This window comes from Colossoma macropomum, unplaced genomic scaffold (assembly GCF_904425465.1).
Source record: "Colossoma macropomum unplaced genomic scaffold, Colossoma_macropomum, whole genome shotgun sequence".
In the NCBI taxonomy this organism is placed as follows: Eukaryota; Metazoa; Chordata; class Actinopteri; order Characiformes; family Serrasalmidae; genus Colossoma; species Colossoma macropomum.
The window spans coordinates 37,219,901-37,233,196 of record NW_023494799.1 but is presented as its reverse complement, the minus strand read 5'-3'; the positions used below and the strand labels follow the sequence as shown (position 1 = coordinate 37,233,196).

Here is a 13,296-nt window from a genome sequence, read left to right as displayed (position 1 = left end):
GTATGCTTTGTTAGCCCCTTTTACCCTGTTCTTCAGTGGTCAGGACCCCCATGGACCCTCACAGAGCAGGTACTATTTGGGTGGTGGATCATTCTCAGCACTGCAGTGACACTGATGTGGTGGTGGTGTGTTAGTGTGTGTTGCGCTGGTCTGAGTGGATCAGACACAGCAGTGTTGCTGGAGTTTTTAAACACCTCAGTGTCACTGCTGGACTGAGAATAGTCCACCAACCAAAAATATCCAGCCAACAGTGTCCTGTGGGCAGCGTCCTGTGACCACTGATGAAGGACTAGAGGATGACCAACACAAACTGTGCAGCAGCAGATGAGCTATCGTCTCTGAGTTTACATCTACAAGGTGGACCAGCGAGGTAGGAGTGTCTAATAGAGTGGACAGTGAGTGGACGAAACTCCAGCAGTACTGCTGTGTCTCATCCACTCATACCAGCACAACACACACTAACACGCCACCACCACGTCAGTGTCACTGCAGTGCTGAGAATGATCCACCACCCCAATAATACCTGCTCTGTGAGGATTCTGTGGGGGTCCTGACCATTGAAGTACTGGATGAAAGGGGGCTAACAGCACAATTACAAACAAATGACACATTACAAATGAAGAAAATGAGCCACAACACGTGTGTCTGGATTTATAAACACCTACCAAACTTGCATTCCTAATATTGCCTGGAAAGCTGTTCCAGAGTTTCAGAGCAATGTAAGAAAATGATCTTCCACCAGCTGGGCTGGAAGTGATCCTAGAGGTTTGCGGTAAGCCTGCCTCTGAGTTGTCTGGACAGGCTATAACACTTTAACAGGTCATTAAGAGCTTTAATTGTCATAAACAAGACCTTTAATCCTATACATTATCTTGCAAATTGGCAAATTAAAAGAATAACTTATCACAACTACATGCACATTTTTGAACTCTGGACGCTACATTCCCACCAGTCAAATGATGTCACCTTTGCACTGTCATCGCAGCCCTCTGTGTATTTATGAAGGACGTTTATGTCAGGATGTTGATAAAATTATGAGTAATCGTGCAGCCTTAATAACAACCCTGCTATGAGAGCGATTTGGACGCATTTTAATACTAAGTGTTAACAGGGTGTAATACTGCAGAACTACATTGACAGCTTTATTACACCTCCAACATATTCATATTGATTCATATGGAGTATATTTCTTGACACATCATCCATGAAAGCATACATTAACTCCTGCTCTGCTCATGACTGTGTTTTTGTGTCTATTACATGCTTCTACGAATGTGTCCATATCTGTTACAGTCAGCCCAGGTTCCCTAGCGCCTGTTGTAAAAGTGTGTGTAAGCGTGTGTGAGAGAGTGTGTGTGTCTGACATGGCCTGAGGCTCTGAACTGATGGCCTGTTTCATTCCAGACTAGCCACTAAGGCTGATGCAGCCACATGCAAACAGGTGACTGGCTCCCTTAGCTTATTAAAGCTAGCCCTGAAGGCTCTCTTGCCACCAAAGACAAGACCAGCCTCTCTCTCTATCTCACACCACACACACCCAAACACGCACACACATGATCGCTGCTGGCTGTCTCACACATTCGCGCGCACACTCTTAATTGTTTTCTACTTTCTCAAACATCTAGAGCCCAAAGAGCACAAAATCTATTTAAATCAGACTGTGAGGCTCTGCTCAACATTCAGCGTGTGCAGCTGCCTCTGCTGCCTTTTATTATTAATACAAAAACCCACTCTCACATGTAGGCCTCTGTGAGGACGCCTCAAATTCAGTCAGAACCTTCCTTTCAAATTGAGGTAAGAGTGGCCCTACAGCTAGAGGCCGGTATTGTATGTATTGAAGACAATAGGATCAATGTCAGTGGTAACGTCAATAATATTACACTAATAATAAGTAACTTTTTTGGTCACATCATCCCTGGGATTCAAACTCACTATCTACCGATGACAGAGCAGAGCTTTAAATGGTTGTCACAACACAGAGCCCCAGTGTGAGGCTCTCTTTGTTCGGATTACAAGTTGATTGCATTTTCTGCTTCACACAGCCCAAATAATCCTAAACACATTCAGTGATGTTGAGGTCTGGACTCTGGGTGGTCAGTCCATTGTTCTGAGATTACCACCTGCTTCTTTGGCACAATCCCAATTCACCCCTTGCCCCTACCACTTAGCCCTTACCCCTCCGTTTTGCGTGCTCATGCCTAGGGGTAGCGTGTCCCAATTTTTGTTGAGATAGAGGGGGAGGGCGAAGTGTTAGGGCTACATGGCCCTCCAGACAGAGGTTTTTCAGAGACACACTCAAACTGAGTGTTATGAATAAAATAAAAGAAAAACTGGCGAGATGGCTGAGCAAGCAGCCAAAGCAACCCACGAATGTGAGAATTTACTCTGTTAAAAATTATGCTAACCAATATATTATCTTAGTTTAATGATGTTTCAGTGTATTATGGTCCTTCTCTTCATAACAAGCACAAAAATCGCTAGTACTTTGCTGATGTCTCGAAATTTCCCGTTCCACCTTAAATGGTGCAGTACTTACGTTCTGGCACCTTAGGCATCAAAACTACTGCTTCATTTAAGGTGGAACGGGAAAATTAGAACGAGAAGCTGGTGAATATCTGACTTCAGCTTCATATCACTGAAGAATTAGTGGTGGGCGATAATAAAAAATTGCCCTCCTCTTTGAAGGCATATGATTCCCTAAATGTAACTAAAGCCCAGCAGTGAGGAGCTGAACTTTACCCTCCTCTGCTGTCACTGCAGACTGGCAGGGTCGCCTACAGAGCAGCGCTGGTAGCTGTTAATGAAGTGATGCTCTTTTTATTTGAGGATCCCATTTCAGAGGGAAGATTTCAACCACTACCCCTTATAACTCAGTTCCAAGGGGCAAGATGACACTCGAAAACAAGGGGTAGGGAAATAAGATTGGGCCTTCGTTTGATTGGCATTTCTTCTTCTTTTTTTCAATAATGGCTTTTTCAGCTACACATCCTTTCAGATTCATTGTGTTGTTTTCTTGCAGTGGAAGGATGGACAGAAACACTTGTAGATTTTTTAGCTTCTTGGAACCAGTATTGGCTACTAAATTTTACTCTAGGCCAGTGTTCATAAGGCTACATATGACACCTACATAAGCTCATTGTGACAACTGAACCTTAAAGCTACATAAGCATTTATAAAGGCATATTCCACTAGGCGTCATCTGTCATAAAGGCTGCTGACTTTGTGGCTTAATGTATATCACAGTAAAATAATGCTAATGATGGGACTTGAACCTTATAAATGGTACAATAAACCTCATTTTACCCAGAATCCACAGAAAATGCTCCCTTTGGTTCAACCAGCCTGGCTTTGCAAGCAATATCCTGTTATTAGCATAAAGTCACTATGACGTACTGAGCTTAAAAGGATGTCAATTCACCCCAGAGAGTGCCGTGATACAACCTAATGTCAGTGTCACCTGACAGATGTTATGTCAACTTGACAACAAAGTTGGCAACAAGATATTTTGAACAGAATTTGAATAAAGTTGACCACGTCCATGTTATACAATTACATTTAATGTCATAATTTATAAATGCCCATTCCCCACGATGCATTGTCACATCTCCACGATGTACATTTTGCACTGGAATGTCTGTGTCACTATGCATTGTTACACTCCTAATGTATACATAGTGACATTTCTGCACAATATTTAAGATTAGAATAGGCGAAGTCAAACTTAGTTTACAAGCAAATGAAGTTTAGTTCGCTGAACAGAACTTTCTCTGTGCGTGTGTTTCAGCCCAGGAGCTGGCACGACAGGAGGAAAAGGTGCTCCTACTGGAGGGAGGGCAGCAGCGGGCACAGGAGCAACTGGCGGAGCGGGTAGCCGAGGTGGTGCGGGCCGAGCAGTGCCAGCGGAGGCTGCAGGCTGAGCTCAGGAGACTCCAGCAGAGACTGGACTCTACAGAGCATGAGCTTCAAGACTGCAGGTATTTATCCAACACACGCTGTTTCATCGATTCTACATTAATATGACCCTCACATAATGAATATAGGAGCGGCAACTCAATTCAGTGCAGTTTCACCCTAATTGGATGGAGTAATCTGATCTGCATGTTTGCCACAAATGAAGGAAGAAGGCAGGAAATTCTTCTTGCACTCATTTGATTGGCTTGAATGAAGTGTTTGTCTAGAAAGACACTATTATTAGAATTAAACAGATACCATCCAGTACTTTGTTTGGCTAATCAGTGCTTCACTGCGTTAAATCAGGTGGGCTGCTGATGGATTTTAACAAATCTATGCAATGATTGCTGCTGTTGGGGTGAAATCTGGAACCTTTGTTTATCAGACAATCTCATAAGATATCAACTACTGCAACTTTTGAAAATAAAAAAATTTAATTCTTGTTATTTTTTACTATATTTATGTTTATTTGCATTTATTATTATTAGTAAGGTGCTTGGGTTCTTAAGACGTTTGCACAATACTTTTTCTTGAAGCAAATATAAAAATGGTTCATAGCTTAGTGCAGTACTGTGTTAATTTAAAGCTCCAAGATGTTCCAATCTGCAACTGAAAGATACACCCATATGTAAGCTCAACCAAACTGTGTATCTAAGTATACAAAGAATCTTTATACAAACCAAACTGCTGAAGCACAGCATTTCCATGACTGTGTAATTAGCCTCTTTAGCTGTTTTTAGAAACCAAATGTGTGGGTGGAGCCAATTATGGCATTTTCAAGTTTCAAAAATACATTCTATAATTTATGTCCAACATGGAGATAAATAGTTTTAAACAGAAAATCATCTAGAGAAGCGTAACTGTAATATATTTCACTGCTGTTGGAAGAAAACCTCTTATCTCTGTTTTGTCATCATTTGAAAATGCCTGTTGTCCTTTACATTTTGTGTAAATTGTATGATGAATGGACCAAAAGAAATGGCCCAAAATGACTTGGGGAAAAAAGTCTGGTTCCATTGACTTACATTAAAAGTAAAGTATGTTTTTTCCTTCTCCTGTAAAGTTACCATTTTGGAGATACAAGGTTTTCTTCCGCCAACAGCGACATATTCTGAAAATTCTTTTTGTTTATATTTTCAACTGCTTGAAGCGCATAGTTCACTTAAACACCATCAAGTTCAAGTCTTGCGTGTTGTCCGATTAGCAGTCACCACTAAATGAACCCTTAGCCCTGACCTCTACCAGCAGCAGAAGCCAGCCCTGAGCTGTCATAGTGCTGGACATAATTGCTGTCTGGCTATTTGCAGTAGAGGTAATGAATGTAGTCCCCCATTGCCAAGACTGAACAGTCAGCCTGAGCCAACTTCTTCACCCTCAGCCGGCCAATAGGGCCACTATGAGCTGATGGATCCACACTGTAGCTCAAACCACAGCACAGATTTCAGACACCCTGACACCTCGCCTGAATGGCCAGAAAGACTCAGCCGTGCTGGAGCTCCTCAGTGTATCATGCTCACTCCTATACTCATGCAGCCACTCTGGCAGTAAGTGTTGCATTGCTTCTAATGGTTCAGTGAGTGGTTTTTGGCTCCATGTCTCCAGAGTGCGATATTTCCCCCCCCTTCCTGCCGTGCGTGGGTGGGCTGGATGCAGGCGGGTCATGCCCCCCGTGTGAGATCAGATGTTTAAACGGCGGCAAGAAGAGCGTCTTAACCAGCACCTTGCCAAAGGTCTCTTGTTCAGTCAGCCGTCGGGGCCACCGCTAAGCGCCGCCATCCGCCTGCCAATACGCATTACTGGAGATTTAGTAATTAAGTGATAGGCCGAGGACTAAATTGGGTGTTTGTGGGCCGCAGAGACACCGCGAGGTCCCTGCAGCCATGCAGATAGGGGATTCTAATTGCCAGGGATATTGATCACCCCGCCGAGGGTGTGCTGGGGGATTTCGTGAGGGATCGATTAGCTGTTACTGTGGCCAGCTTGTCAATGGAGAGAGAGGAAGTTAGAGAGAGAGACAGAGAGAGTGAGCAGGAGAGAGCTGGTCTCTCAGCTCACTTTCCCACACCCACCTTCGTGAAAAGTGACACAGCTCCTCCTAATGTAACCACCTCTGCACCTACAGCCTGGTGACGGTCTCACTCTCTCACTCTGTCTCTTTCTCTCTCTCTCTTTCTCTCTCTCTCTCTCTCATTTACTCTCTCTCTCTCTCCCTCTCTCGCCCTTTCTCTCTGTCTCCTTTTTCTCCCCACCTCTCTTTCTCTCTTCTACTCTCTCTCTCCTCTGTCTCTCTCTCTCTTTCTTTCACGCTCTCTTTTGTTTTTATCATGCTAAGTATTTGAGCTTCAGCTCAGTGAAGGACACTCTATGGTCTTTCGTGTCTGAGCTGAGTGTCCGTGTGCAGAATGACTCTGAATGCTGTGTTGACTTGATGTTTTAGTTGAGAGAGAAGGACAGAACGAGTGAGAGAGATGTTTGGGATTGGATTAGTTGCTTCACCTGGTTGTAAACATTCTCTGGCCACCTCTCTGATTCCATCACTCAGGCTCCAGCAGTCACTGAGCTCATCCAGCGCCTCGACTCTCATAATTAGCTTTACCGCTCGCTCATTAAATGTTTAGGCTTGCCCTGATTATATCCAGCACCCCGTCCTTCCCCCTCGCCTTTGTTGCGTCTGCATGATCTTGTGGATGAATGGAGTTTCCCTTTGATGGATTAAGCAGAGTTATGTGTTATGAAGGACCACAGTGTGATACAAATAAACAAATGAAAGACCAGTTGTTCAACATCCTCTCTTAGTCATATGTGATACACTTTTACTCACTGTCTTCTCTTGCCTGTTTGAAATGGATTATGTTATTGGAATATCAGGCTTGCATTATTGCTGCAGTGGCAGTTTATCATTTGTTAATCTTTATTGCAATATTAGCCTCTTCAGTATTACAAATGAACATTCTAATGCATTTATATTTGGACTGAAATCTTTGTGACTGTTTTCAGATTTTCTTCAAAACAGTTACATTTTTTGACAAATCAATTCATCCATGCAGTGTAACAAATGGTGTTGCAAATAGAGTTGATCAGTGATCTGACTGAATACCTCTACAGAGCAATATCTAGTCAGCAGTGGTCCTGTGGTCAGAAACTGAGCAATAATGAATGAGTTACAGGGTGGCTGACACGCAACAACTACAATCTGGAATGTTGTACACATTTATAGTGGACCTGTAACATAGGTGGTCCTCAGAAAGTAGCTAGCACAGAGGTCAGCAACCCAAATGTTAAGAAGAGCCATTTTTTCCTTTCAACAAAAATCAAAGTACTTTAGGAGCCACAACATTTTATGTCCATTTTACCATCTTGGCTGTTAATATGTCTCAGTATGTGCTAATGTACTAGTATAGGCTAAAAAAATAAACGAAAACGCAGACTTCCTTTGCTTAGCTGTAGCCGCTTTTCTCACATCTCCAGCAGGAAACTTTTCCGCAAAAGTGGAACCGTTACTTGTGAAATGTCTGTGATCGTTTCACTTTTTATGAGGCTGAAGTCGCTTTTCATTTGTCAGCTTCTTGTTCAAATTTTTTCCGTTCCACTTTAATGGTTCAGCACCATTTAAGGTGGAACAGGGAAAATTCGAACAAGAAGCTGGCACACAAGGAGCTGACTTCAGCTTCACGACTTTTTAGTATTTGACAGTTTCTCGTCGCAGATCAAACGCTTCAGGGACCATCTTTAATCTTTCTCTTTGCCATTTTGTGCTAATAGCTAGGCTGGATTGTTGTCTGCGTTGCTATGACCAGCAGTCTTCGCGTCAACCTTCAGGGTTAAAGGGAGAACTAGCAGTTCTACATTAACTCCATTGTTTAGGACCATTTATTGTTATAACTGTGTTGAACGATCAGCAGAGCTTTATTTTACTGCAAAGGAGGATTATTTTATTTTTACCAAAATATCTAATTCTGCTCTGGAGCTGCAACAGGACAGTAAAAGAGCCGCATGTTGCCGACCCCTGGACTAGCAGGTGGAAGTTTCACGATATGAGTTTCTGCAGTGAATACATTGTTAAGGGCTGCAATGACAAAAACGGATCAAACTGCTCACCCGCAGTGCTGGAAGAACATCATAAGATTGTCAGGAATGCAGCACATTCCTGTGGATGACTTGACCCCCAGTACAGCCAGTGACTTAACCATTATGCTATATAGCCAGTTGCAAAGCACAAATGTTTAAAACGTGACGACTATTTTTAGTCCCAGAGTTGTGTCTGCAACATGTGAAGCAGTAATGGCCACAACAAACCCTCATCACCATAAGGAGCTTTTTAAGGAAATTAATATATATTTTACCTTTCTTGTAGTCCTGTACAGAAACAATATGAAAAAATATATATTCATTTAAAGCTGTGTTGTAGGGGCCTGTTGGAGCAGGTGAAGGCAGAGGCCAGCAGCAGCAGGCAGGCTCAGCTCGAGGCCCAGCAGAAAGCCTCATGGCTGCAGCAGGAGAACCAAGCACTCCAGGAGGAGCTGTCCAGTGGCAAAGAGACGCTTGCACAGCTGCAGGAGCAGGTAAGAGTGACCGACCGACCTCAGCAAAACTGCTCGGGTGAAACAAGGCTTTAAATGGCTAGCTTATCGAGCAGGATGCTCCACAGAGCCTTCTGGGAGGTCATGATCCACTGTATTGATCATTATTGATCGGTGTTACTGCTGTATTTGTGGCAGAGGAGCCCTGTGTAAATGTCTATGTCTTTGTATGTGTGGTTTAGCTGAAAGAGCAAGCTGAGACTATGCAGGCTCTGCGAGAGGAGCTGGCACAGGAGCAGGCCAGGCAACAGGAGCAGCTGGACTGGGCACAGAGCATCAGCTACAGAGAGAGCAGCCTGGAGGCAGAGAGAGACCAGCTCAGGACTGATCTGGAGACAACAAGAAAACAGGTACACTCATGCTCACACACAGGTGTGCATCATGTTATCTGTGCTGATTGTGTTGTACGCATATAGGAACACATAACATAAAATAAAAGCACTCACTGGCAGCTTGTAGGTTCACCAGGCCTCCTGGCACTTAGAAACATGGTTTTTAAATGGTTAACTCCTCTTGGATGGCTTTTGATTACACACAAACCTTAAATCCAAAAAAGTTGGGACAGCATGTAAAATGCTAATAAAAACAGAGAGCAGTGAACAGTAAATTTGGTTGGATTTGAAATTGAAAACAGTGCAAAACCACAATATTTGATGTTTCATCTTTTGAACTATATTGTTTTTTTAATAAATACTTCTTATAAATACTATAAGACCTGCACTCTCTGATGAAGTAGCCATGCTGTTGTAAGAATGTGTAGAATGTGGTTTTATCATGTTGAAATAAGCATGGGCGTCCCTCAAAAATCGACGTCTAGAAGGTGGCAGTGGTTGCTCCTAAATGTGTTTCTATGTTTCAGATACCATGAGCTTTTGAACTTTACACTGGTAACAATCTGAATAGTCTTTTTCTTCTTTGGCCTGGAAAACATGACGCCTTTGAATACTAATAGTTTAATACGTTTCCACTGTGTATCAGCCCATGTTAGAAGTGCTTGAGCCCAGAGAAGTCAGTGGTGTTTCTGGACGTTGTTGAGATATGGCTTCTGCTGTGCATAGTACAGTCCTAACATGCATTTGTGATTGCAGCAACAAAAGGTGTTTATTGATTATCATAGATATGGTGATTTTCATCACAAAACAATAATGCAGTTCTGTCTGAGGGATCAAATGTCACTTTTCAACAGGGGAACCAGATCATACAACCTAGATATTAAGACCATAAAGCAGCTATTTCTCCAATAAGTACTACCATGATGGCAATTGTAATAGCATTGTGTTTTACAGTTAAAAAACATATTTAAGCAGTATGACGTCTTTTTAATTCTTTGAACAATAAGCTGCTTGACTCCTCTTCATGTTTCTCGCGATTGACTATTCGTCATGCTTTAATGTGCATTCACACTATGATTAATCATAGCTTGAGTATATCACTGTTGTCGGAAGAAAACCTTGTATCTCCAAAATGATAACTTTACAGTAGAAGGAAAAAACATACTTTACGTTTAATGCAAGTCAGTGGAACCAGACTTTTTCCCCCCAAGTCATTTTGGGCCGTTTCTTTTGGTCCATTCTTCATGAAACACACAATGTAAAGGACAACAGGCATTTTCAAATGATGTCAAAAACTGAAAAACAACAAAAATTGAGATACGAGGTTTTCTTCCAACAGGTATAAACCTGCGTTAACAGAAAAAGCTGTTAAAATGAGTTGAACACTTTTTTTGCGTTTATTAAGTTTATAAAGCTTAAACTTGCTCAGGTTAAACTGAGCCAAGAGACAAGCCCTTGTACAGTTAGAGCCAACCTGTTCATGCACAGTTTGTGTTAGCCCTTCATCAGTGGTCAGTTTCTAACCACATAACTGTCAGTGACTAGAAACTGGACGGGCTGCGGTCTGTAACTGAATGCCTATATAGTGGACGTGTAAGGCAGCTGGACTTCATAAAGTGGCCAGTGAGTGAAAGCACAGGTGTTTCCAATAAAGCGGGTGGTGAGTTTACACAGTGTTGAAGAAGCACTATTAAAAATAATATTTCTAAGGTTTTGTAAGGTAATCAGATGTACCTTGGGGATTAGCGCTTTGCATTCACAGTGGCGTCAGCTTCTTATCAGTTTGCTTTGCAGGGATTCAGCAGTTCCACTTTGTTACCCTTCCAGTGTACCCCCTCAAGCAGTTCTCTCCAAAATCAATTAGTTTCCCCTGAATTTGTGCTTCAAAACATAGTAATTATTTCCAAACCTCCCATGGAACGATTTAGCTAAATGTGACCCAGACCTGCACAAATCATGAAGAAATGGAATATTTTTTTTCGTCTTTATGCTGAGGGGGTTTTCAGCATGAAGCACAGCAATCTATGAACTGTTCAGCTGTTTGAAAATTAAATCTAAACACATTCCATATCTCGAAAAAGTTTAATAGATCTGATGAAAAGTTTCTCGCTCAATTACAGCTGGAAGTTAATCTCCTTAATCCCAGTTTAATATCTGCCATGCATAAAGGAATCTATCTCTCATCTGCTCACCCAGCTGGGCTAATCTGCCAACAGTGGCTTCCATCTTTCTGCTCTTGTCAACTTTATCTAGCGCTTTGATGCCTCTGCTGTTACACATGATGGAGGATGCTGATATGCCGTTTGTGATTGTCAGCTGTCTGTCTTGATTTCTGCGCGCAGCTGAGTGAGCAGGAGCGGCTGGTGAGCAGTCTGCAGGAGCGCGTATCTGAGCTGCAGAGCGCCACCCTCAGGCTGCAGGAGGGAGAGGCAGGCAGGCAGGAGGAGCTGCAGCAGTGCAGGAGAGAGCTGGAGAGCAGAGACACTCACGTACAGAAACTCAGCCAAGAGGTCAGGATCCTGAGCTTTATTGTATTAAAAGGCTCTTATTCTGCATTTTTGTCATTTATTTGTTACTTTGAAGTGCACTTATATCACTTGTCTGCTTTGAAGTACAGAAAACAGACACAACTTATTTTTACATTACCATTTTCTCCGTGTTTTTATTCTATTCTAATTGGCTGATCCCTTCACGAGTGCCCTTCTTTGTACCTTGTTCAAAAAGTAGACAGAATCTTTTGGTAAACAAAAATATTTCAGAATATTCCAGTTCACATTTTTCCTTTGAATGCCTCAGTCGAAATATGAATAATGCTACACGTATGCTATAAGCAAGCTAAAGCTACTGGGTTCTGTGGGTTGAAATGATGCACAAACTGTAGACTGTGGGGGTATTTTGGTGAGGTTGCCAGTCTTACGATGACATTTCAATGCGCATAATTGTTAGCTTATCACTTCAACTTGATTGATTATGCAGATTGATTGGGCAGTTATATGTAAATAGATTGATGTTTGTGACATCCAAAAGCATAATGAATTCAAAACAGGCTGTTTATATATTTGGAATGAATGAGGGTGAATAGTATTTTAACACTGTTTACAAAAAACATTGATCTTTTGTTTTAAAAAAAAAGTAAGAAAAATTTGGTTTTTCCGTGATTTGTGGCCTTTAAGTCATTACAAATGTGCAAAGGGCTGTAATTCGAAACCATGACTGGGTCTGTGCTGTTTGCCTGCAGTGCATGTGTGCGTCTATGCCTAGCAGGGCGCAAGGGACCTAAAACTGGAGCTGACCTCAGCAAAGGCCACATTAACATTCATCACGGACTTTTTTGCGTGACGTCTGTGTCTGTAGCTGACCGAGCGCAGTTGGGAAGTGCCGCGCCTGCAGCAGCGCCTGCTCCAGCAGACGGAAGAGAGGACAGCACTTCAAGAGAGGATTACCGAGCTGACCACAGAGCTGCAGAAACTGCACAGCGAGAGCCGACTCTCTCAAGATGAGGTGAGATTACTCAGCCACCACTCACTCACAAAGCATCCAACACGTTTTACAGAGAAATAGTTGTACACTGACCAAATGAATAATGTCCAAAATAGATTTATAGAATAGAAACAGGCAAATTTCGTTTAGTTGATTTTGTAAGTGGACATAAGTACACGTCCTGTAAAGAGGACACACTTCCCCACATTTAAATTCACAATTACTGTTTATTTACTGGATCTAATATATTGGAAAGAAATTGAACATAAAGTGTGACCTGTGCAAAAGTTAGGACACATTTTATATTTGATGTTTCCTATATGTTAAACTGAGCAAATAAATAGAAAATGCCATATTTAAGTTTGTTCTCTGAGGATGTGGGAAACAAGCTTTGCATACTACTGTGTGTGCATGTTCTCAGAGCGTCCCATATCTAAATTTCTCCGTGTCTATTTTGAGAGTATCTGATCCTGGATGTTGTTCACCTGCCTTAAGGCCTTTACACACCAAGTGTGATTTATTTCTGCAATTTATTTAGAGGTCAAAACATTCATTAGAGCAGGTGTATAACTGATGATATCTTGCACACCAAACATGATTTTTCAGACGGCGAAAATGAGACATAATTTTATTCACCGTCTGTACAATTTTTGCGCTTTCACGCTGCTGCCACAGCCGTTGACATGGCAACCACCAAGATGACTGATTAGCCGTGTTCCGGCAACTCAAATTTTTTGACAGACGTCAAAAGAATTCATTTGTCTACTGCTTTGTCACATGGTGATGCATCTCCAAAAGCAGCTCACACGTCACAGAGATCCGAGCTGAGTGTGAAAGCACTCATAAAGTTTCAGCTCCCGAGGGACCAGGTGAAACTCTCCACTCTCCTTTCGCTTCTCTAAAATGGAAGGTAGCCTCCGCACTGTCACGGGTTTTTGTGAGGAGCAAAAGAT

General features: G+C 42.3%; 1 protein-coding gene across 1 annotated transcript in view; it reads left to right on the top strand.

Moving 5' to 3' along the window:
• Positions 1-13,296, top strand: part of LOC118818669 (trichohyalin) — a 315,469-nt gene that overhangs the window by 278,617 nt on the left and 23,556 nt on the right. The window contains exons 31-35 of the mRNA XM_036585957.1: positions 3,785-3,974; positions 8,360-8,513; positions 8,714-8,881; positions 11,206-11,373; positions 12,218-12,364. Coding sequence (XP_036441850.1) covers positions 3,785-3,974; positions 8,360-8,513; positions 8,714-8,881; positions 11,206-11,373; positions 12,218-12,364 — 827 coding nt within the window. The remainder of the gene's footprint in view (positions 1-3,784; positions 3,975-8,359; positions 8,514-8,713; positions 8,882-11,205; positions 11,374-12,217; positions 12,365-13,296) is intronic.